Genomic DNA, 27100 nt, shown 5'->3' with positions numbered 1-27100 from the left:
TCCAATGCATTGGAAATGCAAAGGTTGGCAATTGCTCGCTTTACGAGCTTCGAATGGGAAGACTCAAACGGAAGGAGCATCTTTTTAGTCCTAGGACTGTACATCCAGCAGATATGATGATGGGAAAAAATTAGTGACAAATCTAAAAACCTAATAGAATTATCAAATGGTTCTTCATGAGTGAAACATAGGTTAGTGGAGCAGGACTTAAACACCTGCAAGATGTCAGTGATGGTACTAGTGAGGCAGTCACTTGGTCCAATATTTAAAAGAAAAAGAAAGTCATCTACGTATCTGAATATATGGGAGACACGACCATCATTTAAAATTGTACACACAGAGTTGTCGAATTTTGCAAGGTATATGTTACATAGAATAGGCGCCACGCAGGAACCAATGCACACACCATTTTTCTGCAAGAATAACTTGCCTTCGAAATTCACAAAAGTAGCCCGAAGATAAAACATTAAAAGTTCCATGAAGTTGCCCGTCGACAGGCCGCACCTACTTTGAAAGGCCGTCTCCCCATTATATTCGATTACGTTTACGATTACGTTACATTACATTCGATTACGTTTACGATTACGTTCGCGTCTTCATCGAAATAAAGTCAGTTGTTAGTCCAGCATCCTACCTGTTCCTGTCTCTTTTTCCTGGCTCAGTTTCTTCTCTTTTCTTTAGTGCTGCTGGCATTTCCTTACGAAGAACTCTTAGCCATAACCGTCACAGCCGAGCGGCCTCTCTTCGCCGGTGTCTACTAGCCATTCGAAAACGAAACAAAGTGTTCAGGTGGCGCTGCCGATAGTTTTGGCTGCCTGCTGTATTTCATGTGGAGTGCGTAACATATTGTTTCATGATTCGAAGATTGCTAGCAGGATCAGGCGCAGGGATTATATGACACTTACTGAACTGTCACAGCTGAACATCAAGGAAAAAGTAAGTGACATGTGTAATTATAACGTCATAAAGAAGACACTGTTAAAAAATGTAAAAACAAATAAATGCGGGCGCGATAATGTTATCAGAAATCTCGATAACATAGAGAAGGAAGCAGTGATCTTCTATGATGAATTGTATAGCTCTCGCGTTAGTCGTATAGGGATAAGATAAGCTATTGATGAATTAAAGTTCTTGGAATAACGAGCAACAATTTTAGAAGGGCTTTACAAGAGATGTCCTGTAGGAAAGCCTTGGAAGATGAAATGACAATCGATTTAATGAAAGATACAGTAAATAATGAACTTGAAAAGTTTGAGGGCCTCTCTGAACAATGCCCAGAATTTGTGACCCTAGCAGTGAACTTGAAAGTTTCCATCATTATATTCATTCAGAATAAAAGGAACCAAAAATAACTCAGGAGATAGGAACCCACCAGGCTACTTTCAGTATTATTATAATTATTCACGAAAGTATGCCTTTTAATAGGGTGAGAGGACATTCTTGCAGCCAAGTTGGTTCACACTTTGCTGAGGTTAAACCTGTGCGAAACAAAAAATTCTGCCACATCCACGAAGTGAATGGTGATGAGTGGGCGAAGCTACGGAGGTAAATCTGGTAAACCGTGAATCCTCCGTGCATTTTTTCCCACTCGATCGTCATGTAAAGACGTGACAAACACGCGGGTGGTGCAGTATATACACAACAAAATGTTTTATTCGTCACCGTATATCGTAGTGAGATGCGGGTTCCGTTGACCCTTCATTATAACCGCTTTGTAGTCAGTGAAGTGAAGCGACAATGGTTCTTGGATCAGATCGGCTTCTTGAGATCTTACCTCCGAGTATTGATGGCGAGCCCGCGCTGCAGCCGCTTTGAGAGCCCTCCGGTCCGCCACCTTGTTTTCTTTGTTCATATTATTGTTATCGAAGCGCATAGACTGACGACTGTCGAAAGAGAGAGGAAGCGCACCGAGAGCGAACGCGGTTTACAGTTGTGGCCCTCTAGCGGTGTCCTATCTAACGAGAGCACGCGTCAGAGTATGGGAGAGCGAGCGCAGCTGCGCCTCTAGCGGTCTCCTATCAAACTAGAGCACGCGTCGGAGTGAATCGAGCGCCGCAGAGCTATCTAGTGGGCGCTCCGAGTATTAGCGGCTGGCTACAACGCGACAACGGAGAAGCCTCGACCTTAAGGAGCTTCGCCCCTAAAAAACCAAGACAGGCGGTAGGGACGAGGAAGGCACCACGGGCGCGGACTGCAAAATGTTTATTCTTGGAAATCGAAGCACAAGCATTTGACAGTCAAGCTGTATACCTCTCGTTGGTCTGAAAATTTCGTGGCGTCAGCACAAAATTTCTATAGCGCGTATGTGCCACAGAAATTGTGCAAATCCCGACACTCACCAAAAACGCCCGCGTGCTCCTCTGCAGCAGATGCGCGCGCTCCTTGCGTTTTCACCTCGGGCGCTGAGGAAGGGCATTCGGAGAGGTGGACAAACGTGCCGACGAAAACAGCGCAGCGAAGGAAAGGGCGAAACGAGCAAACGCATGTAACTATGCTAACGTTCGCTGTAGACTCGTGCACAGCCGCAATGCCACAACTAAATTTTGACCTCTGGATGGTTTAGGGGCCCCTTAACAACTGAAGGCAAACGGCGTATCTTTCTTTGCAATCAGGCATGCAGCGTAGAGATCAGTATTCGTTTCAATAAAGAAGAGCACAAAACAAGCATCAAAACTGCATGATGGACGATAAGGCGCCTATCAACAATGAGAATACCCTCTCACGTGTTCCCTGTAAAGATTAAGTTGCAGCTGCTTTCCACTTCACGCGAGGTATTTGAATGACGCCAAACGGCCCTTCCTTTTCCCCGCGTGTGTTTACCGTTTTCATATTTAAAAAGGAGACCCGTCTAGCAACTCATTCATTTCATTCTAAGAGTGCATTGGGTGGGCCATGGAAATTAGAGACACCAGAAGAACAGCGGGAATACAATGCTCGATGAAAGGAACACATTCGTCTTGCTGAAAATGGTCGCGGAGCCAATGACACCCTACCACAGCTACCACAAAACGATTATCACTACCATTGCTCTAAAGCAATAATAAACCATACCCCCATCAGCATGTGTGATGTCTGATAGAGCTCCGCTGGACATTCAAGTTAGCGGGACGGGATCGCGGCAAATTTTTTCAAGTAACAACCTAAGCACGTTACCACATCGTCACAAATACACGCGCCGGTGAGCATGGAAACTAGTTCTGCAGACTAACTGTGTCACAAAGGTTGCAAACAAATGACCGCGAGGTAAAACATGAATTAATGAATACGCCCCTAAACGACACCGGATTAAAGGTCGTACACGAGGGTATTACCGCACCGACAACCTGTCAAGCGAATGGGATGAGCCAAACCAAATGAGTAAGAGCGACCGATGGTAACAAGATGCGCAACAAAGGTGGCAGAACATGATAATAGACTATCAACCGAAGCAATAGTGAAGGCAGCGAACAAAAACGTAAAAGTTCTGAAGTACCATGAATATTTCAGTTATGAAGCATTTATTATTTCGTTCTTTATGTTTCTTTTTATTTTCATTTTTACATTTTAAAGATCAGTGTGACCTCGAGGGTTATGTTATGTGACCGACGGTTCGTTATGTGATCGAGAGTTATGTTATGTGACTTGAGGTTATGTGACCTCGAGGGTTACATAGAGCTTGAACGCGGAAAGTTCTTTGTATCTTTTCTGTGTTTCTCTCTTTAGTTTTTGCGTATGCCTCTTGTGGGACCATTTACATGGTAAATACTATATGACATCAAAAATAAAAAAATTACTTCCACGTGCGCCGAGTGCTAATATTGAATACCGTGCCCCAATACTCAGTTTCTCAAAGTCGCTGCACTAAGAATTTGATAATTAATAATAATAATAATTGTTGGGGTTTTACGTCGCAGAACCACCATACAGTTATGAGGCACGCAGTAGTGAAGGGCTCCGGAATTTCGTACCGTCTGGTGCGCTTAACATACACGTAAATCTAAGTGCTCGGGCCTCTAGCATTACGCCTCCATCGAAATGCGGCCGCCGCGGCCGGGATTCGACCCTGCGACGTCCGGTTCAGCAGTCGGGCACCAAACCAATAGACCACCACGACGGCTCAGAAAATTATAATTGAAAGCGTTGTTGTTCAAACTAATGTAAGGCTGTGCAAATTTGCATGGGGAAATTAAACACTAATTTAAAGAAAACTATTTTTCATCCATGTGAGGCGATATAGGAGAAGTCAAGGATGAATTTTGTGATGACTGGATCGGCATATTTTCCTATTGGGCTTGATTTTTTTTCGTTGAATAGATAAGTCTTCTGCGGATTCCTGTTTAATTTCTGCAAGTGTAATGTGTAGCCTAATAAGAATGATTCAGACATAAGCTTCATGCAGGTGTCAAACTGCAAGAACCTCGCACTCATTATTACATACACCATCTGCCTCTTCGAAGAATCAACCTCAAGGCACCTATTTGCTCTAGCAGTCAAATTCACTCTATAGGAATAATATGGAGGGTGCAGCGCGAAGCAGGGAAAATGGACACGGAACAGACGAGCGCTTTTCCAATTAGCCCAATACACTACTCTTTTTCTGCAGAATGTACAAAAGCAAGGACGGATGTATTTCAGGTTTCCTAAACCAACGCCACCACCTTTCGACCACTGGGTTTCGCTGATTCCCGACGCAGCAGCCATCTCCATCGTACAGTTCGTGTCAGCATTTTCAATAGCTAAACTGTTCGGCCGGAAGCAGCGTCTCAAGGCGGATGCAAGCCAGGTATGTCTTCTCTTTACTGGAAGTCAGAAGGAGTTTGTTTATTGTAATAGGTGAGACAAAATGCTTGCGGATATCACTTGCAATGAGCGTGCAAAAACCATTGGTAACCTCGGATACAGCTATCGTTGGCAATTATTAAGGCCAAAGCACTAAGTGCCTCATCACAGGCTGGCCACGGCGCGTTTTAGAAAAGCCCACGTCACCACGATTCAAAATAAGAGAAATAAAAATCAAGGTTCGAGCCACAATCGACCTTAGGTAATCTGCGTGAGAGTCAAGTATTTTACTACAGAGCCACGCCAGTACATGAAACCGCCTTAAAAAAAAGTCATTCTTCAATTGTCATATCGGCTAAGGAATTACGTTGTCAGATGTAATATTGCGTGCCAGATTCTTAGAATCGCAACAGGCGTCGCACCATGCGGAGTGCATAAATAACGGGTTTTTGAAAACTGCCAACCCATTACAAAGTGCTGAGCTATATTTCATCATCATGAGCAGAAGCTGCAGCATCAACAAAAGCGTTTGCGTCACGGCTCCTAAAGTCACATGATTTATTGAAACTGGTAAGGGTGCCAAGACAAGGACAACGCAAACGAACATTCGCATGACTCCCCGCGTGTCTGTTCTTTGTAGAAGAATAATAATAAGAAGGTTCAGGGAAGGGTTAAATGAAGGGGCAAGGAAGCTCAAAGGTCTCTTAGAGAGGAGCTAAGGACCCTGGTAATTGTATTTTACTTGGTGTCCTGTTTTCTTGCACATCTGTGTGTACTGCTGAACGATGTCTTCTGGCTATGTGGCCTAAAGGAAAACCAGCTTGCACTAAAACAAGAAAGGGCGGAATGATAAATGAGGGCACACGAAAGCGGACAGAAAAGCCGCGGATGGGTCACGAAACCACTTCTTCGCAATACTCTTGCGACCCTTTTGCCAAGCGAGCAGCCGCGGTGCCGTTTTGCGTATATATATATATATATATATATATATATATATCTATATATATATATATATATATATATATATATATATATATATATATATATATATATATATATATATATATATATATATATATATATATATATATATAAAACAATAAAGTGCTAACAAAGGACCCGGAAGTAAAAGTTGAAAAAAATCAAGCACGTAGGAAAAATTGTTCAGTAAAGGACTGAAGTTTCGGCCGCGGGACCGGCCTTCGTCGGAGTGATGCGAACATGCGACGGTACCGCAATATAAAATGCGCAGTACGTATCATAGCGCTGTTATTGGCTGACAAGCGGTTGTTAAAAGCACGTGGGGAAACGGTGCGCGTGATAGGACAAGAAAAAACGAGAATACACGCGTGCGCACTTGCGCAAGACAAAACGAATAAAAGAGTAAAAAATGATTAACAATGAGTAAAAAATGATGAAGCCACATAACGCGTGAGTCACCGGCACAAACATCAATAGCACGTCATAGGTACAACTGCGAGCAAGTTATCGATAAACATAAACGCGGGTGTAACATCTTGTCATGATCCGACAAAGCTCAAACAGGGAACTAATCTATCTGCGTGAAAGCATAGCGGCAATAATAGCGGGGGTAGTCAGAATGTTTAGGAAACTAAATGGGTAAAAATGAAGTTTGCCAGCGCTTTCATTCATACCACATGTGACGGCTTTAAACTTGTAGATTAAATACGATTCTCGAAGCTCTCTTTCGTGGTGGGAACGGAAATCAGATTGAAGGATTGTAGCTGTAATATTATCAAATGAGTGGCCCGGAATGTGCACGTGTTTTGATAGCGGAAGGTTAGGAATGGTGGCAGCATGACACTTGTGGTTGTTGAACCGATACCTGAAGGGCGTTTCGGTTTGTTCAATGTACTGTAATTTGCAGACGGAACATTCGAGCAAATAGATGCAATTGTAAGTGTCACACGTAAAATTTCCTTTAATTTTATAGAAGAAATCAGAAGCAGTGCTTTTAGCAATGTGTGACGTCGTCATATGCGCGCAAACCTTGCATCGTGGTTTTTTGCAAGGTCGGCAACCGACATTATCGGGAACCCTTGTTTTAGATGAAGTTAGGATGTCATGCAGATTGCGAGACCGTCTGAAGACTACCCGAGGTGGCAATGGAAAGATTACTTTAAGATGGGCACTCTGCGCTAGTATGTTGAAATTTTTTTTTGAGAATTGAGGAAACGTTTGGCACCGATGCTGAGTGTGTTAGAACTAGATTACTTTGTGCCTGAACGGATGGTTGCTTTTTAGCGCTGAACAAATCCTTGCGATTCAGCGCATCGGCTCTTCTGACGGCATCCTCAACAATGCGGGGTGGGTATTGCTGCTGAATCAATTTTTCGCGGAGTTGTACGCAGTTTGCATAAAAGTCTGACTGCTCAGAGCAAATTCTCTTAAAGCGGAGCGCCTGACTGTACGGTATACTGGTTTTCCAATGTTTTACATGCGAACTTTTAAAGTGAAGATAACGGTGCCTGTCTGTAGGTTTCCTGTAAAGCCTAGTGGTTAGTTTGTTGTCAGAGATGCAAACTGTGACGTCCAGAAAGTTAACGGTAGAACGAGAGTAATCATGCGAAAACGAAATAGATTGGTGAACAGTGTTGAAATCAGCTATAAAAGATAAAAGTTCATTTTCACCATGGGGCCAGATCAAAAAGATGTCATCTATAAATCGCTTATAATAAAGAGGCTTTAACGCGCGATTTCTTAAAAAGTCATTTTCCAGACCAGACATGAAAAGGCTAGCGTAATTAGGTCCAATGCGAGTGCCCATTGATGTTCCACTTACTTGAAGGTAGTGGGAGCCATCAAATTCAAAATTATTAAGCTGTAAGATTAATTTCAATAAGGTAGCTAATGTATCACTTCCAATGGGCTTTTCATCAGACAGTTCTTCGTACGCTTGAATTACTGCCTTGATGCCATCGCTATGGGGTATATTGGTATACAGTGAAACCACATCTAATGTCACGAGCACGGAATTGTCTGGTATCACGAGTTCATCAATGTCCAACAAAAATGATTTGTGTCTTTAAGATAGGACGAGAATTTACATGGAAGGCTACTGATTATTACATCAACGTAGCGGGAAAGTTGCTCCGTCACAGTGCCAATGCCCGAAACAATGGGGCGTCCAGGACAGTTTTCTTTATGTATTTTGGGCAGCAAGTAGAACCTGCCAGGGACGGGACTGAGCGGGACGAGGGAGCGTACTGCCTTGTCGCCTAATTGATTATCTTTTACGAGATCGTTGACGGTATCTTGGACAACTGCTTTAAACTCTTCAGTGGGATCATAGTCTAAGTGCTTATAAAAAATCGGATTGTTAAGCTGTCTATGGGCTTCGCTTATATAATCCGTTTTATTCATAATAACAACGGCACCACCTTTGTCGGCTGGCTTTATCACGATATCACTGCGTTTAGCCAGTGATGAAATAGCTTTCCTTTCCTCAAATGAAATGTTTGATTTAAACGGTTTTTGCTTTTCGTAGGCTTTAAGCACGTCGCGTTGGACTGCTTCAATATACATGTCTAGATATTTATCACGTTGGGCCGGAGGGGTCCAACGGTTATTGGTAAACACAACTGGCTGCATGTCGCTAGAGGACGGACGGTCATGGAAATATTCTCGTAGGCGCATGTTACGTGAAAAATTCTCTAAATCCTTAGCCAATTGAAAATCGTCATATCCACCAGTTGCAGGACAAAAGTGAGGCCCCGTGACAAGACGCGGAGTTCGTCCCTGTTTAGATTTACATGCGAAAGGTTCACTACGTCGGTGGACGGCGGCGTGCTATTATCTAGCTCAGGAAGCGAGTTTGTCGGGACCGCCGTTATTACCTGTTTTGGAAACAACGAACGGTCCACGCCGTCACGGAGCAACTTTTTACATTTCTTGTCGTAAATTTCACTTAGCTTTTAGAGGATTTAGATTTAGAGATTAGGATTTAGAGAATTTTTCACGTAACATGCGCCTACGAGAATATTTCCATGACCGTCCGTCCTCTAGCGACATGCAGCCAGTTGTGTTTACCAATAACCGTTGGACCCCTCCGGCCCAACGTGATAAATATCTAGACATGTATATTGAAGCAGTCCAACGCGACGTGCTTAAAGCCTACGAAAAGCAAAAACCGTTTAAATCAAACATTTCATTTGAGGAAAGGAAAGCTATTTCATCACTGGCTAAACGCAGTGATATCGTGATAAAGCCAGCCGACAAAGGTGGTGCCGTTGTTATTATGAATAAAACGGATTATATAAGCGAAGCCCATAGACAGCTTAACAATCCGATTTTTTATAAGCACTTAGACTATGATCCCACTGAAGAGTTTAAAGCAGTTGTCCAAGATACCGTCAACGATCTCGTAAAAGATAATCAATTAGGCGACAAGGCAGTACGCTCCCTCGTCCCGCTCAGTCCCGTCCCTGGCAGGTTCTACTTGCTGCCCAAAATACATAAAGAAAACTGTCCTGGACGCCCCATTGTTTCGGGCATTGGCACTGTCACGGAGCAACTTTCCCGCTACGTTGATGTAATAATCAGTAGCCTTCCATGTAAATTCTCGTCCTATCTTAAGACACAAATCATTTTTTGTTGGACATTGATGAACTCGTGATACCAGACAATTCCGTGCTCGTGACATTAGATGTGGTTTCACTGTATACCAATATACCCCATAGCGATGGCGTCAAGGCAGTAATTCAAGCGTACGAAGAACTGTCTGATGAAAAGCCCATTGGAAGTGATACATTAGCTACCTTATTGAAATTAATCTTACAGCTTAATAATTTGAATTTGATGGCTCCCACTACCTTCAAGTAAGTGGAACATCAATGGGCACTCGCATTGGACCTAATTACGCTAGCCTTTTCATGTCTGGTCTGGAAAATGACTTTTTAAGAAATCGCGCGTTAAAGCCTCTTTATTATAAGCGATTTATAGATGACATCTTTTGATCTGGCCCCATGGTGAAAATGAACTTTTATCTTTTATAGCTGATTTCAACACTGTTCACCAATCTATTTCGTTTTCGCATGATTACTCTAGTTCTACCGTTAACTTTCTGGACGTCACAGTTTGCATCTCTGACAACAAACTAACCACTAGGCTTTACAGGAAACCTACAGACAGGCACCGTTATCTTCACTTTAAAAGTTCGCATGTAAAACATTGGAAAACCAGTATACCGTACAGTCAGGCGCTCCGCTTTAAGAGAATTTGCTCTGAGCAGTCAGACTTTTATGCAAACTGCGTACAACTCCGTGAATCTTTGATTCAGCAGCAATACCCACCCCGCATTGTTGAGGATGCCGTCAGAAGAGCCGATGCGCTGAATCGCAAGGATTTGTTCAGCGCTAAAAAGCAACCATCCGTTCAGGCACAAAGTAATCTAGTTCTAACACACTCAGCATCGGTGCCAAACGTTTCCTCAATTCTCAAAAAAATTTCAACATACTAGCGCAGAGTGCCCATCTTAAAGTAATCTTTCCATTGCCACCTCGGGTAGTCTTCAGACGGTCTCGCAATCTGCATGACATCCTAACTTCATCTAAAACAAGGGTTCCCGATAATGTCGGTTGCCGACCTTGCAAAAACCACGATGCAAGGTTTGCGCGCATATGACGACGTCACACATTGCTAAAAGCACTGCTTCTGATTTCTTCTATAAAATTAAAGGAAATTTTACGTGTGACACTTACAATTGCATCTATTTGCTCGAATGTTCCGTCTGCAAATTACAGTACATTGAACAAACCGAAACGCCCTTCAGGTATCGGTTCAACAACCACAAGTGTCATGCTGCCACCATTCCTAACCTTCCGCTATCAAAACACGTGCACATTCCGGGCCACTCATTTGATAATATTACAGCTACAATCCTTCAATCTGATTTCCGTTCCCACCACGAAAGAGAGCTTCGAGAATCGTATTTAATCTCCAAGTTTAAAGCCGTCACATGTGGTATGAATGAAAGCGCTGGCAAACTTTCATTTTTACCCATTTAGTTTCCTAAACATTCTTGACTACCCCCGCTATTATTGCCGCTATGCTTTCACGCAGATAGATTAGTTCCCTGTTTGAGCTTTGTCGGATCATGACAAGATGTTACACCCGCGTTTATGTTTATCGATAACTTGCTCGCAGTTGTACCTATGACGTGCTATTGATGTTTGTGCCGGTGACTCACGCGTTATGTGGCTTCATCATTTTTTACTCATTGTTAATCATTTTTTACTCTTTTATTCGTTTTGTCTTGCGCAAGTGCGCACGCGTGTATTCTCGTTTTTTCTTGTCCTATCACGCGCACCGTTTCCCCACGTGCTTTTAACAACCGCTTGTCAGCCAATAACAGCGCTATGATACGTTACTGCGCATTTTATATTGCGGTACCGTCGCATGTTCGCATCACTCCGACGAAGGCCGGTCCCGCGGCCGAAACGTCAGTCCTTTACTGAACAATTTTTCCTACGTGCTTGATTTTTTTCAACTATATATATATATATATATATATGTGTGTGTGTGTGTGTGTGTGTGTGTGTGTTCAGATGATGTCACGTGGTTGTGAAGGGGAAGAGCATGAATTCAATGAAACACTTCATTGGGTGAACCTGCTCGCAGAAAAAGGAAGGCACTCTCACAATGCAATGATAGCGTCGAGTACAATAGTCAGTCGTGAATGATCCGATCTTTGGTGGAACTCGTCGCCTTTTACACATACTGCTGAAGGAAAAAATTGTAGCGCAAAGCAACACACGGACAGACAGAGAGGACGGGACTGTCCGTGTGTTGCTTTGCGCTACAATTTTTTCCTTCAAAAGTCATCAACCAACTAGCCCAACAAAACGCTTTGCTAATACACATACTGGGTAGAAGATTCCAGCGTTATCAATGACTACCGCGTTACTACAAATTCGACTAAGCGCGTCGTGCTCGCAATCTTGTCGGAAGAGACTCAATAAAGTACCAACCACTGGCAAGCGCCGGCACGCGTTCCACGCGCCTACGCGTCAAATGCGTCGCGGCGCGCCCCGTAGAGGAAAAGGGCGCGCAACCGCTGGCAAGCGTCGACCGCGCCGAAGCTCGCTTTCGGCAGAGGCACAGTGTTGCCTGATCTTTTTGTTTAAAACTGTCCAGGTACAGCCTAGAACGGTCTGTTATCAATCGAAGCGAATTAGACTGTCGTTAAAATATTGATTGTGCTTCACCCACCACTGTTTTGACTATTTAAGAAGTAATTAACATCGCAATGACCAAAGTAACAACCACGGTATGCACAAGTAATCGACATCGGCGCGTGCGCTGCTAAGTTCACGTCTGCATCACGGGACGCAGCCAACGATGTTTGCGAGATCGCCAACGCTTGTGCGATCGCCTTGTTGACGCCTGTTCACGGCCATGCTATTAGTGCCCAACACGAATATAATCATCCTGTTCATGAAAATGGTTCTGCTCCAAGAAGCGGACGGGAGCGGCGTCGCCCGCACCGTCGGTGGGCTTGACGTCGTTTCTTGGCACGTACTTTAGTTACGAAAAAAAAAAGGAAATAGACGTTTGCTGCAAAGTCCAAACGAGGTGCCCTAAAAATTCGCCGCATAACGACTAATACTTTTCACATCAACAAAAAGACGGCTTTCCCGCGTACCAGGGGCGTAGCCAGAAATTTTTTTCGGGGGGGGGGGGGGTTCAACCATACATTATGTATGTTCGTGCGTGCGTTTGTATGTGTGCGTGTATATATGCGCAAGCAAAATTCAAAAATTTCGTGGGGGGGGGTCGAACCCCCCCCCCCCCCCACCTTGACTACGCCCCTGCCGCGTACCACGGGTGTCACCGTGACTAATATTCTAGCTGCCTAATATGAGTTACAGTTTATTACATGGGCCAACATTGAGAAGTTCGAATCCTGGAGCAAGCATACATACTAACTCAAATTTTTTTCTGTAGCATTGAAACAAGAAACCAACATTACTGGAAACTCACAGTTACTTATGTCCCGTCTAGCAACAAAATGCAGGTAAACTGTAGCACTGCAAGTATGGCCTGACTTTCTTTTCTAATAAATGAATATGCACTGTTCACCATAAAATACGCATCGAGTTCCTAATTAAACAGTCTATTTATTTATTTATTTTCAAATATTGCAGCCCAATGCAGGGCTACTGCAGGAGTGGTGTACATGAATACAAAAGGAAAGAATGTATACAGTAATATCGCAATAACTGCTTCAACAAAAGCAGATATCGCCACCTGTTGAGTGCAACTGGGTAAAAAATGAGAGAAATAGAACACTAATATCACACAAGTGCCTCCAAAAATCAGATACATTCATTTCACGAACGGAACCAGGTACATCGTTCCAGTGTTCGTAAATATAAGAAAAAACTGTATTTGAACATGTTAGTGTGCACAAAAAAATGGGTTATGTCAAGATTGTGATTGCAGCTGTGCACTGTGTAGAAGGCTTTTGGACGTTGTCTGCAGTCTAAATATCGCAACAAACCACACCTGACATTTGATGATGCGACAGATATCGGTCATAAGATTGGAACCGAGCACTGGTTTTTGCACGTTGTGTGTAGTTGAAATATCCCCTAGCGCAACAAACCACACCTGGTACTTCATGATGCGACAAATATCGGTCATAAGATTGGAACCAAGCACTGTGTAGAAGGCCTTTGGACGTCGTCAGTAGTCAAAATACCCTCTAACATAATAAATCATGCCTGAAACTTCATGATATGACAGATATCGGTCATAAGATTGGAACCAAGCACTGTGTAGAAGGCCTTTGGACGTCGTCAGTAGTCAAAATACCCTCTAATAGAATAAATCGTGCCTGAAACTTCATGATGCGACAGATATCGGTAATAAGATTGGAACCAAGCACTGTGTAGAAGGCCTTTGGACGTCGTCAGTAGTCAAAATACCCTCTAATAGAATAAATCATGCCTGAAACTTCATGATGCGACAGATATCGGTAATAAGATTGGAACCAAGCACTGTGTAGAAGGCCTTTGGACGTCGTCAGTAGTCAAAATACCCTCTAATATAATAAATCGTGCCTGAAACTTCACGATGCGACAGATATCGGTCATAAGATTGGAACCAAGCACTGTGTAGAAGGCCTTTGGACGTCGTCAGAAGTCAAAGTACCCTCTAATATAATAAATCGTGCCTGAAGCTTCATGATACAACAGATATCACTCATAGGATTGCACCAGAGCACTGTATAAAAGTCTATGGCAAGTTGTCTAACATAGCTAAACTGAATGAATGTCTTCATATTTCAATTATGCTTAAGTGCATGCATAGTCTAAGTTAGTGCATATACAAAGAACTGAACAGAAATGAAATAGTCCTTGCAATACATCCAAGGATTTGGCATTTGAAACCATCAAATAATTATTTCAGCTGGATTCAGTCTGGAGGAAGAGATAAATATGTGCGCAGTTTAGAATGGTCTCACAAGTGTCTGAGGTTCCAGTGAGGCACCGTTTGAATTCCTTCTAAACAAAGAGCAGCACAGTAATATTGCACTTTCATTCCTTCTGCACATACGTGTGATGTCATGCTCTTCTCTTCTTACTATCGTGTCATTGTGCACCTCAGATTTCAATGGAGGTGCTTGTCACTTACAAGCTTTTTAGCAAATTAGCTGTCCAGCTGTAAACAAAACATGTGTGATATTTAAGTAAACTGTAAAACGATGGAGAAGCGCCACTGTTCACATTCTCCCGTCTATGAGTATCAGAAAAGACTACGGAGATTGTGTGTCAGAATAGACAACCTGCAAAACAAGGCATGTGCAACTGGGCATGTGCTAAGGTGTAATTGCACGGCAGAGAAGCAGACCAAGAGTCAAGATGTGAAATAGCAGGCAACACAAGCAGCACTTAATCATGCAACTTTCTTTTTCGATCACCACACTCGCTCACGTTCGAGCTTCTATTTTATACATGAATGTAAATGAGACCGCTGACAGCTTAATGTGTCGGCGTCGCTGGTACCCGGCACGAAAACACGTCACACTGCTACCAACAAGCGCACGCTTGTTGTTAGCTTGGCAACACACGCAAACGATTTGCGCCGAAGTCAACCAATGTTTCAGCGTCGTAAAATCCGCAAATCCTCCTCATGTACGTTGTCACATCACCGAAATGCGTTGGCAAGTGCGATGTTCGCTTTCGGCAATGATGAGGCGAATGGCGATGTTGAAAACAAACACACTGCGGTTAAAAACTCCTGCGTAAGCGCCACGCGAAGTCTCTAGCGTCCTATATAGCGTCTATGTTTCGACGGAAACAACTACCATCAATTTCCTTCAACCAAACTTCCTCACATGAACTGATTCACACGAACTCGACGGTAGAGGCCTACGCTGAATGCAGACGACACCGCTCTGAATTGACTTCGCGGTAGGCGAGGGCTCACGCTGAGGACTTCAAACTTCCGAAGCATGTTTACACCCGTTCCGAGCGCAGATACACACAGATCAGAGCACAGGAGCAGCGACATGCTGCAGTAGCTGGTACGATGTTTTCACTCGGTCGACGATCGCACTCAAGACCGCTCTGAATTGACTTCGTGGTAGGCGAGGGCTCACGCTGAGGACTTCAAACCTCCGAAGCATGTTTACACCCGTTCCGAGCGCAGATACACACAGATCAGAGCACAGGAGCAGCGACATGCCGCAGTAGTAGGTACGATGTTTTCACTCGGTCGACGATGGCACTCAAAACCGGGGCAAGGGCAGCCGGGAAGCATTCGCTGGATTTGTCGGTGTCGCTCGAACTCGGCACGAAACAGCGTCCCACTGGTAGCACTCGCGGTCGTTCGCCGTGTCGTCGACGTACTGGATGACGACGCGGTCACTCAGGAGCGTTTGCGACCGTAGTTTCCGTGCTTGCCCTGCACTCGGAGGCAACGTTAGATCGTTGCTCGGAGGTGCCTTCGAAGCGGCGGCCATTAGGCATAGCACTCAGAGGTATCGCGGCCTCTGATTGGTTGGCGCCGCCGGCCCATGCCGGACTCTGATTGGTTGGCGCGCCGTACGCGTGGTGACGTAGGCGAAAATATCAAAGTCGTCTTGACCCCGCGCGCCTCGAGGCGTATGGACGCGTACAGCCCTCCGCGACCGACGCCGAGAGGCGCATTTGACGCCTAGGCGCGTGCATACGCGTGCATACGCGTGCCAGTGGTTGTGGCTTAAGCGTACGTGTCGGCACCATTACTAGAAAACGTGGAATATCCCTCTCCGTGACACTCTCCTGCGCAACCTCTGCGGTTACCTCAGGAGCCTGTGAGTTCTATTCGTTAACTTCTACAGGATGCTTTCAATATGGTAGGACAAGATCAAGTATATCAGAAAATATGAAAATCTAATCTGTTGTACCTTATAAATAAATCATCACTACGGTAAACTGCTATCTTTAGCACTTCCAAGATGTTGGAGGTTACTTTACAAATAACCCTATTTCATGTATCTTCTTTTGTTCGCAGGAGATACTTGCTTACGGAGTGAGCAGCCTAGTTGGTTCTTTTTTCATGTGCATACCCACAGGTTCGGCACTCGCCAGATCTGTTGTTCTCAAAGACGTCGGTGCCAAGACACAGGTAAATACTTCCGAAGGCATTTGTGAGCCCGCTGACATTTACCTGTAGTCTCACTAGCCACAAAGGAAATGTACTCTACAGGATTGGGCAGTTTGAGATAAGGCGCAGCAGGTTCGAGAGCTCTTTTACCTGTACTAACATGAGAATGCCCAGCTATCTGTATAACTTCTCTTTAATATATATTTCGGTTGCCGAGCGTTCACACTGCATCAAATGTCACCACAATACGCTTGCTGTACCGTGCCTATGCAACGAACGTAAGCTTCCGAAACATATGTAAAGGCTGTGCAATCATTTAGGACGATGTGCCTCAACGCGACATCGCTGCGTTCGCACGTAAAACCGGAAAACCTAAATAAATAAGAGTAACGGGCACCTCAAATGCATAACTTACCGTGTCGCGTTTCTGTTATTCACCGTGAACACTTTCTGAGTGTGAATACATTCTCGATGTCAAGAGCAGTCACCACCTATTATATGAAAAAGAAAGCATGAAAGCGGTGCTTCAAAACTGCGAGCGACGCATTATCACTCTAGCGTTGCAGTTAATATTGTCATGGGGTCATGAAGTCGACGAAGGCAACAGTCGGCGTATCCAAGATGAAACTCTTTATTTGGCTTACTGAAGACTATAGCGCACGAAAAAACGCGGAGAAAGGAAGACGTGACACACACACACACCTTACTAATCGCCACGTTAATAATCTTTATTTGGGCCGAACTTGTTGTCGGAAAACGGAAAGTCACACTACAGCAATACACGCTGTACACTGATAGCGGCGAACACAGCGTCGGCCGTCAATAAAAACTGATCTGCAGTAAGGCGCGTCGGCATTTATACATGTGGCATGCAACATTCAAGCCTTATCGCTGGTGGCCGCGTTAGTTCCAGAATAATCTCAACTGTTCGCGTTTGCGTGCTCAATCGTGCCAATGCACGATTGAGTTCTGAAATAGTCTGGAAGGTTCCCAGATATTAAGGCGCACTTTGCGCAAGACAGCGGCTACGTGCGCAAAGGATTAGCTACATAAAAATAAAAAAACGAAGCGCGCGTGTCGTTTCCCCTCTCTGAAAAAGCACCGTCCCGATGATTCTGACACATAATAATATCAGGGGTTCTACGTCCCAAAACCACAATATGATTATAAGGGACGCCGCCGTGGAGGGCTCCGGAAATTTCGGCCACCTGGGGTTCCTTAACGTGCACCTAAATTTAAGTACACGGGCCTCAAACATTTTCGCCTCCATCAAAATTGCAGCCGCCGCATGCTTCTAACAAAACATGGAAGGATAGAAAAAACTGGATACGCACATAAAGTACAATGATAAAGGAAACAATAGAGTCCTAAGGTTCGCTAACGCGTATAAAACGGCTTAAGGTGCACGACATGCACGACATCAGGTCGTGCGCGGCGCCGCTTAGAGTTCGTGATGCCGTCCGGGATGACGTCGTAGTGTAGAGCGCCCGGACGTCGAAGCACCTTGAATGGCCCAAAGTATCGCCGAAGAAGTTTTTCACTAAGTCCACGTCGGCGTACAGACCCAAGCACGGTCGCCGGGCTAGTATTCCACGGAGCATCGTCGAAGATTGTAACGGCGGCTGTCGGTCGTCTGCTGATTCTTTATCCGTAGGCGGGCGAGTCGTCGGGCTTCTTCGGCACGCTGAAGGCAGGCAGTCACGTCGAGATTTTTTTAACACGAAAGTGTTTTATGCCGGGTTCTACCAAGACCTTCATGACGTATTTCCGTCGCAGAAATACGACAGCAAAATGAATGCCATCAAATGGCAAAGAAAAAGAAAACGTTCCATTGATAGGAATCGAACCCACGACCTCTCGGTCCGCGACGACGGTTGGCGGGCGTTTAGCCCACTGAGCTACCGCCAAACACATAACGGAAGCTACGTGAACGCGCATTTTATCTTTCACACTTTCCTCTCAGTGATCTAGCATGGATGGATGTATGCTATGAGCGTCCCCTTGATAACGGGGTGGTGACGTGTGCCACCAGGCTCGAAAAAAAAAAGAAAAAAACGTGCCGTTGCTGCCACCGTCCCATTTGCCACGTTTCCAATCGAATTGTAATTTCGTTAACGTTTTAACACCGCGAAGTGGCGCATTTAGCCGGATCGAACCTCGCTCATAGCATCTATCCATATCGAAAAATAGCTCTCCGACGCTCGCCTGGCTGTCTAACCGCGTTCCGCGCTCGCCCTGTGAGAATTAACGACCAGGCTAGAGGGCAGACAGGAAGCGCGTAGCGTTTCTCTCCGCGTTTCACGACGCTTTGAAGGAGTGCATATCGAGTATCAGTGTTTACTATGTGCTTGTTACTGCCATGTTAGCGCGGGATTCACGATATGCGGTGTCCGCGTATATGTTAAGACTTCAGCTACCGCAAGGGTTAAATCATGATCATGGGCGTTAGTCCTTGGTACAGAGATGTGCCACTAGGCGTCAACGTGAGTGCGTCGACAGCAAGCTGTGCTACATATGCCAAACAAGTGTAGACATTGTACAAGCTCCCATATACCAATGCTCTACAAATAATCAACTACTTCTGTCACGACACTTTTCACTTTCGTCTTATACGGATTCCTATGACAGAGCGATCAGCCATCTTTCCGTCGCTGACGTTGAGTAGCATGGCCTCGAGCGTCGTTGCCGGGTTTCTTCCGTATACCGACTTGTATGGTGTCATCTGCGTCTTTTCTTGCACAGCCGTGTTCTACGCAAAGTTCACGTACAGGAGGATTGCATCCCACGTCTTGTGTTTGACGACGACATACATGGTCAGCATGTCCGCGATGGTCTTATTTTGACGCTCGGTCAGGCCGTTGGTCTGTGGGTGGTACGCGGTGGTCCGGCGGTGACTTGTTTGGCTGTATCTGAGTATTGCTTGAGTTAGGTCAGCAGGAAACGCCGTACCTCTGTCGGTGACGATGACCTCTGGGGCGACATGACGCAGGACGGTGTTCTCAACGAAGATCTTCGCTACCTCGGCGGCACTGCCTCTGGGTAGGGCCCTTGTCTCGGCGTTGCGACTGAGGTAGTCAGGAGCTACGGCGATCCATTTGTTTCCGGTATTGGACGTCGGGAACGGCACCAGTAACTCCATCCCGATTTACTGGAACGGCCATCGAGGTGGCTCGATAGGCCGCAGAAGTCCGACTGGCCTTGTCGGCGGTGTCTTGCGTCGCTGACAGTCCCGGCAAGTCTTTACGTAGCGAGTGACGTCGGCGGCAAGGCACGGCCAGTAGTACTTTTCCTGTATTCTTGCGAGCGTGCGAGAAACACCCATGTGTTCAGTCGTCGGGTTGTCGTGCAGAGCCTGGAGGACCTCTGGTCGCAATGTCGAGGGCACAACGAGAAGGGAATCGACTCGATGCGGCGAGAAGTACTTCTTAACAAGAACACCGTTGTGCAAGAAAAACGACGTCAGTGCCCGCGTGAATACCTTCAGAACAACTGTGGTCCTGCCCTCGAAGTATTCCACAAGGCCCCTGAGTTCTGGGTCCACTCGCTGTCGTTAGCGAAGTCGTCGGTACTTATGGTTCCCAAGAAGCAGTCATCCTCCTGGTCGTCCTGCGGCGGTTGCCCGACGGGGGCGCGAGACAGGCAGTCAGCGTCGGAGTGTTTTCTTCCGGACTTGTAAACGACGGTTATGTCGAATTCTTGAAGTCGTAGGCTCCGCCGTGCGAGGCGACCTGAAGGGTCCTTCAAGTCAGCTAGCCAACACAAGGCGTGGTGGTCGCTCACAACTTTGAAGGGCCGGGCGTAGAGGCCCAAACTTCGATGTAGCCCAGATGATGGCCAGGCACTCATTTTCTGTTGTGGAATACTTGATTTCTGCTTTTGATAGCGACCGGCTACCACAAGTGATGACCCTTTCTAATCCGTCGGTCTTGTGCACAAGGACGGCGCCGAGTCCTACGCTGCTTGCGTCGATGTGGATTTCCGTATCGGCGTATTCGTCGAAATGCGCAAGTATCGGATGCGTCTGCAGGCGTCGTTTCAATTCTTGAACTGCTTGAACTTGCGACGTTTCCCGCCTAAATTCGACGTCTGCCTTCGTGAGTTGCGTCAGTGGCTCGGCGATCCGTGAAAATTCCTTGACTAAACGTCTGTAATAGGCGCACAAGCCGACAAAACGGCGTGCGGCCTTCTTGTCGGTGGGCGTCGGGAAGGCAGCGATGGCAGTTGTTTTCGGCGGGTCCGGGCGAACACCATCCTTGCTGATCACGTGACCCGAGAACAAGAGCCCCTCGTACGCGAAGCGGCACTTTTCAGGCTTCAAGGTGAGTCTGAAGGTCTTGATTGCTTGAAGTACAGCTTCAAGGCGCCGAAGGTGTTCGTCGAAGTCTGAGGAATACACAACGACGTCGTGCAAGTACACGAGGCACGTCTTCCACTTCAAGCCGGCCAGTACTGTATCCATAACCAGTTGAAAAGTCGCACGTGCCGAACAAAGACCAAAAGGCATGACCTTGAACTCAAATAGGCGGTCTGGTGTTATAAAGGCAGTCTTTTCTCGGTCTCTCTCGTCGACTTCTATTTGCCAGTAACCGGTCTTGAGGTCCATCGACGAAAAATACTTTGCGTTGTGTAATCGATCCAGGGTGTCGTCTATCCGGGGAAGGGGATACACGTCCTTCTTCGTGACTTTGTTCAGGCGACGATAATCGACGCAAAAACGTAGAGTCCCATCCTTCTTCTTCACAAACGAGTTCGGAAAATGTATCTTTCTCCTGATACAAAAACCTTCTTTTACAAACTCCATGCCGATACACTGCCGGTGAAATCATGGTTGCAGAGGAAAGGTATTTTTGTTTCTCCAGTTAACTGTCGTTTCTGCGATGTACCAGAGACAGCAGAACACTGTTTTATTAGCTGCAAAGATGCCATTCTGTTTTGGGACGACCTTCAACGAACTGTTCAAAAATATTTTAACATTAACTCACGTACTATACGTTACATTCTCCCAACGTCTCTTGATGAAGTGCCCTTTGACATGTTTTTCTTTATGGGACTGCACAGTCTGTGGAAAACGCGCATGCAAGACCGTAATGCAGAACTAACTACTGCTTCAAGTATGCATTTCATGCGTATGGTTCTCCATCTAAAGGACAGTTACGAAGAACTTGACATCAGACCAGACTAACACCCCATCTTGATGAGGTGTTCATCCTTGCCAGCCTCCACGAGTGACAAGCTTTGAAGAACTTTTCCTGTTTCTCTGGACGTGCACAGTATATATGAATGTAAGCCTTTGAATGCTTGTGCAGTGCTTGTGCGATTATTGTCGCTAAGTGAATGAATCACTACGTCATAGCGTTTGTGATAATTTCAGATACGCATTATAATAAATACCATGAAAAAAAAAAAGAACTGGCATAGCCTCGTGGTATAACACCTGCTTCCCACGCAGAAGGCCTGGGTTCGATTCTCACCCACGCCGAGCTTTTTCATTTCATTATTTTTTGCATCTCTCTCGCATTTTCGCTCACAGAGAACGCCGATTTTTTGCTCACAACCACCGACACTGGAATTCCTGCGAGGCGAGCTCTTTAACGCCATCGCTTTAATAAAAGGAGACAGTATTCTGCGAGCCGTGCCACAGAAAGGTCAATTGCACGAATGAGTTCAACAGTTGGCACCTTTGTGACATCATAAACAATATTTCTTTTTTGCTTCTCAGCCGTAGACACAGGTCCCGCACGCCTTTGTTTTGAAATTATTTGCATTTGTGTAAAAACAGTGTGCCTATATTTACGATGTTGGAGCCTTAAAACGTGTTTTGCCTGCCTATTTTTAGCACCTAAAACGTTGTTTTGCCTGCCTATTTTTGGCGCCTAAAACGCTCATGGTTTCCTTGTTGCGCTGTAGGTGACGAGACGAGGACGATAGGACTATACAGAGACACAGGCCAGGTGGTGTGCAAACTTACAACTCGTTTATTCACATCTTGCGAAGTGTCAAACATAGGTTAACAAACAGATAGGATGGATGTGGTGAAGGATGGGAAAGGGCGAAAACGGGTAAAAAGTAAGAGATAATGCACGCATATGACGAAAACGCGTTTTTTTAGCGCCTGAAAATCCGTCCTCCAGTTATAACGCATCACTTGCAGTTGCCAGACTGTGAGCTGCAACCATAAACTCTTGAATCACCTTGAAAGCGTTTTCGTTTGATGCGGTGGACTTCTAAAAATAGATCATGGCATCAGTGACCAAGTGCTCTGGTTGCTGTCGCATTTGCTTAAACTATAAGTGTTCGTTTGTTCATTTCCGTTACAGTTGCCTGGCCTAGTTTCATGCGCGTTCATTGCGGTCACGCTGTATGTTTTTGCGCCAGTGTTCCGGCCACTGCCAGAGGTGAGTGATATTTGAGGCACGTGGTTACATTGTCAGTACTACGTAAGATTTCTTGAGGCAGTGCTGCGTGGTTTAATTGAATTTTATTGGCAATATTTTAAACGTGAATGCACCATTTATTCTCAGTCGCTCGGCTCTGGACAAATTGCAGTTGTTTCACCCTAAGAGCGACAAGCGAGACTACTCTTTGCGACATTGCGAAGACGGCACTAGGAATTACAAAAATACAAACACCGTTTAAAAACAAAAATGTTCAAGTGTACTCTGCTTGTTATATAAACGCCTACTCCATCGTTTTCTCTTAGATCTTTCCATAATGCTTACACGAGTTGCGCTAATGTTCTGTCGAGCTAAAGCACCGATTAATTAATAATGGCTCGAAATGAATACAACATTGAAACTCGCTATAAGTATGTGCAGATCCTTTCGATCTAAGTATAATGAAATGACGTAAGAATCATGAAAGGAACAGCAAAATCGTTAACAACCCAAAAGGCCGTTCTGGGCCCAATATGATGTCTTGTCGGCGCTTCCAGCTTCAAGAAGCCTTTTGTTTCAATTCCTTGCTTCATAATTACTTTCTCTGTGCTTTTGCCTTTCTTTCTGATACCTCTGGTGTTCTTGAACCTGTCGTTGAAATATTTGCTTTGTTGTTGTTACGCTAGGTGGCGCAGCAGGCCCCGCATTAGGTTAACAGAGAGGATATACAGCAGCTGGCGGATATATGCGGAAGGGAAGGGGAAGCTCTAGGACTTGGATTTAGTGCAACAAAATGTGGATTGATGGTATTCAATGATCCTTGTGATCAGGCGGTGTCAATACAGGGCCATGAAATACCGAGGGTGAACGAATACAAGTACCTCGGAGTATGGCCAAATGAGGGTGACAGGTACATGGAGGTACAGGAAAAAGCCTCTGCAGCAAAAGGAAAGAGGAATGCTGCAATAATGAAACACAGAGCGTTGTGGGGATACAATATGTACGAGGTGCTTCGAGGTCTGTGGAAAGGTGTAGTGGTTCCGGGTCTTACTTTTGGGAACTCAGTGGTGTGCATGAGGGCAGAGGTGCAATCGGGAATGGTTATAAATCAAAGGACTTGGGACGCCTCGCGTTGGGTGCTCACGGGAAGACGACAAATGAGGCTGTAAAGGGTGATATGGGATGGGCATATTTTGAGGTGAGGGAGGCTCAGAGCAAAATAAGGTTCGAAGAAAGGCTAAGGAATATGAAGGAGAGTAGATGGGCAGGGAAAGTGTTGCGTTATTTGTATAGGAACAGCGTGGACACACGGTGGAGAAAAAGAACTAGGAGGCTCACTAGTAAATATACGGCTGGTAGTGTAAGCAATATGTCAACAAAGAGCGTTAAGCGGATAGTCAGAGAGGCGGAGAGGATTTATTGGACGGCAGGTATGGAGAAAAAACCGGCTTTGAGTAAATACCGAAAGGGCAAAAGAAATTGGGGGGACGCTTAAGCTTCGCCTTTAAGAGTTGAACGCGATAGAGATATCCTGCCCTAGTGCGCACTTCGATCACTGCGAGTGTTTAACAGAATGCGCGCACTAAGGTGCGTGCCCTATGTAATGGGCAGCATGCTTTAAACCAGGGGCAATTATGCGCAAGAAACTTTTTCGAAGTTGCGTTGCACCCACTACGTGGTCTTAAAGGAATACGCGCAGTAATGTGCCTTCTGTAATGGGTGGCTGTTTTTAAACCACGAAGTCGTTATGACAATGACGTGGTGTGACGCCCGATGGCAATGTACGCTTGTACCACGCAATATTACTGCGATATTGCATCTCGTACTGTGACAGCTGTATACAGGACGCGTATTTTTGGGAAGCATGAATGTTACTTTCAGTGCAGCTCCAAGCAGAGGCGTGGCTGTGTGGTAGAACACCTGCTTGCCACGCAGACGGCCCGGGTTCGATTCTCACTCAGACCCATTATTTTTATTATTTATTTTATTTGCAGCTTTTTCGATTTTTCGGTCACGGACAAGATGATGATTTTTCGCTCACAACCAACGGTGCCGACGCCGACGGCGGAATTTCTGCGATACGAGCTCTTTAACGCTATCGCGTTAAAATGAAATAAGGAGGGAGGCATTTTACGATAATTCAAGGGGAATCGCTTTGCTCGTTTGTAGAACGGGTAGTTATAATGCGAGATTCAGTAAAGAAGAAGAACAACGCACGTGCTGCGGGAAAGATAGGGAAACGGCGGAGCATCTTCTGATTGAATGTGGAGACATCCACCCAGGTGTACGTTTGGGTGCGAGCCTACATGGCGCCTTGGGTTTTAAAGACAGTGGAAAGCTGAACACACCTGCGATTGAAATAAGAGACGGTTAGAGTATTGGTGGCAGAAAATGAGAGAGAAAGGACAAAAATAAATACTGGAAAAAAAATAAGGACATTCTGCCGTAAAGGGCAGAGAACGGAGCTGAAAACTTAAGTTTTTTTTTTTTTTCTGGAGTATGATAGCTTTAATTGAAGTAAAGACACTAGGCAAACACTAAGAAAAAGAAGAGTAAAGGGTTTTCTTTTTTTTTTTTTTGTTGAGCCTGGTGGCACACTTGTCACCACCCCGTTATAAAGGGGACGCTCATAGCATCCCTCCATCTATCCAGCTCTCGGCACATGAGAAAAGCATCAACGATATGAAAATCTAAAACAGAAATTTACGCACTGCAGAAAACTATTTTTTTCAGTCATATTCAGGATGTATTGTTGTGAGACAATTTGGCTCTACGTTTCCTTACGTTCAAAAGACGCCCATCTCTCTTCACCTTACGCTGCCTAGTTTATAGCTCTCTAATGCCAGTCAGCCCACCCGTCTTTGGTTAAATCGATCCTCGACAATACCTCTCATTCCGCACATAGTATGGTTATTACAAACGTTAGCATTCTCACCACCACTTCGTTTTCAAATCCATCGCGCAACACCATATTTGCTGCATGTTTTAAAGTGTCTTATGTTTCATTTCGGCGGAGCTCGGCATTTTCCCCTCTCAAATATCCTTATGGATGTTTGAGTTGGAATTTCCTTCGGTTAAGTGCACCCACAGGTATCCAAGTTCATTGACTGCAGGCACGGCATGCTGCAGTATTCTTACAGCAGTGATATATTACTGAATGAAATATTCAGGCTAACATAACTTTTTAAATTTATTACATCGTTTATTAGAGCTGCAGAATGCACCGGCCTTCCCGTAATGTTTCGATATATTCTAGGAGTACACGTCGCTGGGCTAGTCGGTTCATGTCTAGGTACAAGCCACGAAGTATGGCTGTTTCTTGCGCGAGGAAATAACGAGGCAAGGGGTCCAGGAATAGTGCCGTTACCGGCTTACAGCAGTTCATGACGGCGCTGAGTGGAACGAAAATGGTTATTTTCAAATTTATTGTGGATCGATTTCTGGGCAGCTGTTTTAGTCTTGTAAATTGCGCTAGCCAGACATCAATTCAAAATAAAAAACAGTCTTGTATCAGCTGTCCCTCAAGGCGCTACAGGATAAAGAAATCTTGTACCTGAATGGATAACTTCATTTGGCTTTTCTTTGGTCTTTTTCGTTGTGTGTAGCCACGTGTGTCTATATATCTGCTCTGTGCTATTGAATAAACTTTAGTTTTTAGTCGGTGCTTGTGTTCGTGTGAACATTCGCCTTTTTGTCTGCCTTGTTGCGCTGTTCTAAATCCATGCATCCGTACCAACTCGCCCGATTGTCAGTGCTAATCAATTCACCACTGTGCAGTGTCAATTTCGCACTTTTGACATGTGCCCTAAACTAAATGGTGAAGAGCTTTGTTAGCTTTCTTTCACTGAACCATTCGGTGTACGGAAAGTCACTGTGACAACGTACGTATAGGGCACCGGGATATATATAATGAAAGGTAATGACGCCTTTTTTAACACGAAAGTGCTTTATGATGGGGTCCACCAATACTTTCATGACGTATTTCCGTCACGGAAGTACGTCAGCAAAATGAATGCGATCAGATGGCAAAGAAAAAAACCATAAGAGAAAGTTCCGTTGAAGGGATTCGAACCCATGACCTCTCGGTCCTCGACGATGGCTGGCGGTTGTTTAGCCCACTGAGCTACCGCCAAACACATTACGGAGGGGACATGAACGTGCCTTTTACCTTTAACACTTGCCTCTCACTGTGATCTTGGATGGATGGACGCTATGAACGTCCCCTTTATAAAGGGACGGTGACATCTGTGCCACCAAGCTCGAAAAAAAAAAAAAAACGCGCCGTTGCAACGACCGTCCCATTCGGCGCGTTTCCAATACAACTTTAATGTCTTCAATGCTTTAACACATGGTGA

General features: G+C 45.2%; 1 protein-coding gene across 1 annotated transcript in view; it reads left to right on the top strand.

Moving 5' to 3' along the window:
* The window catches only part of LOC119403631 (solute carrier family 26 member 10), a 135687-nt gene that overhangs the window by 96105 nt on the left and 12482 nt on the right, over positions 1-27100 (top strand). The window contains exons 8-10 of the mRNA XM_037670552.1: positions 4615-4762; positions 16279-16392; positions 22689-22766. Coding sequence (XP_037526480.1) covers positions 4615-4762; positions 16279-16392; positions 22689-22766 — 340 coding nt within the window. The remainder of the gene's footprint in view (positions 1-4614; positions 4763-16278; positions 16393-22688; positions 22767-27100) is intronic.

The sequence above is a fragment of the Rhipicephalus sanguineus genome, chromosome 8 (genome assembly GCF_013339695.2).
Source record: "Rhipicephalus sanguineus isolate Rsan-2018 chromosome 8, BIME_Rsan_1.4, whole genome shotgun sequence".
NCBI classification, from domain to species: domain Eukaryota; kingdom Metazoa; phylum Arthropoda; class Arachnida; order Ixodida; family Ixodidae; genus Rhipicephalus; species Rhipicephalus sanguineus.
The sequence above is the reverse complement of the archived record's forward strand: the minus strand, read 5'-3'. Positions and strand labels throughout refer to the sequence as shown.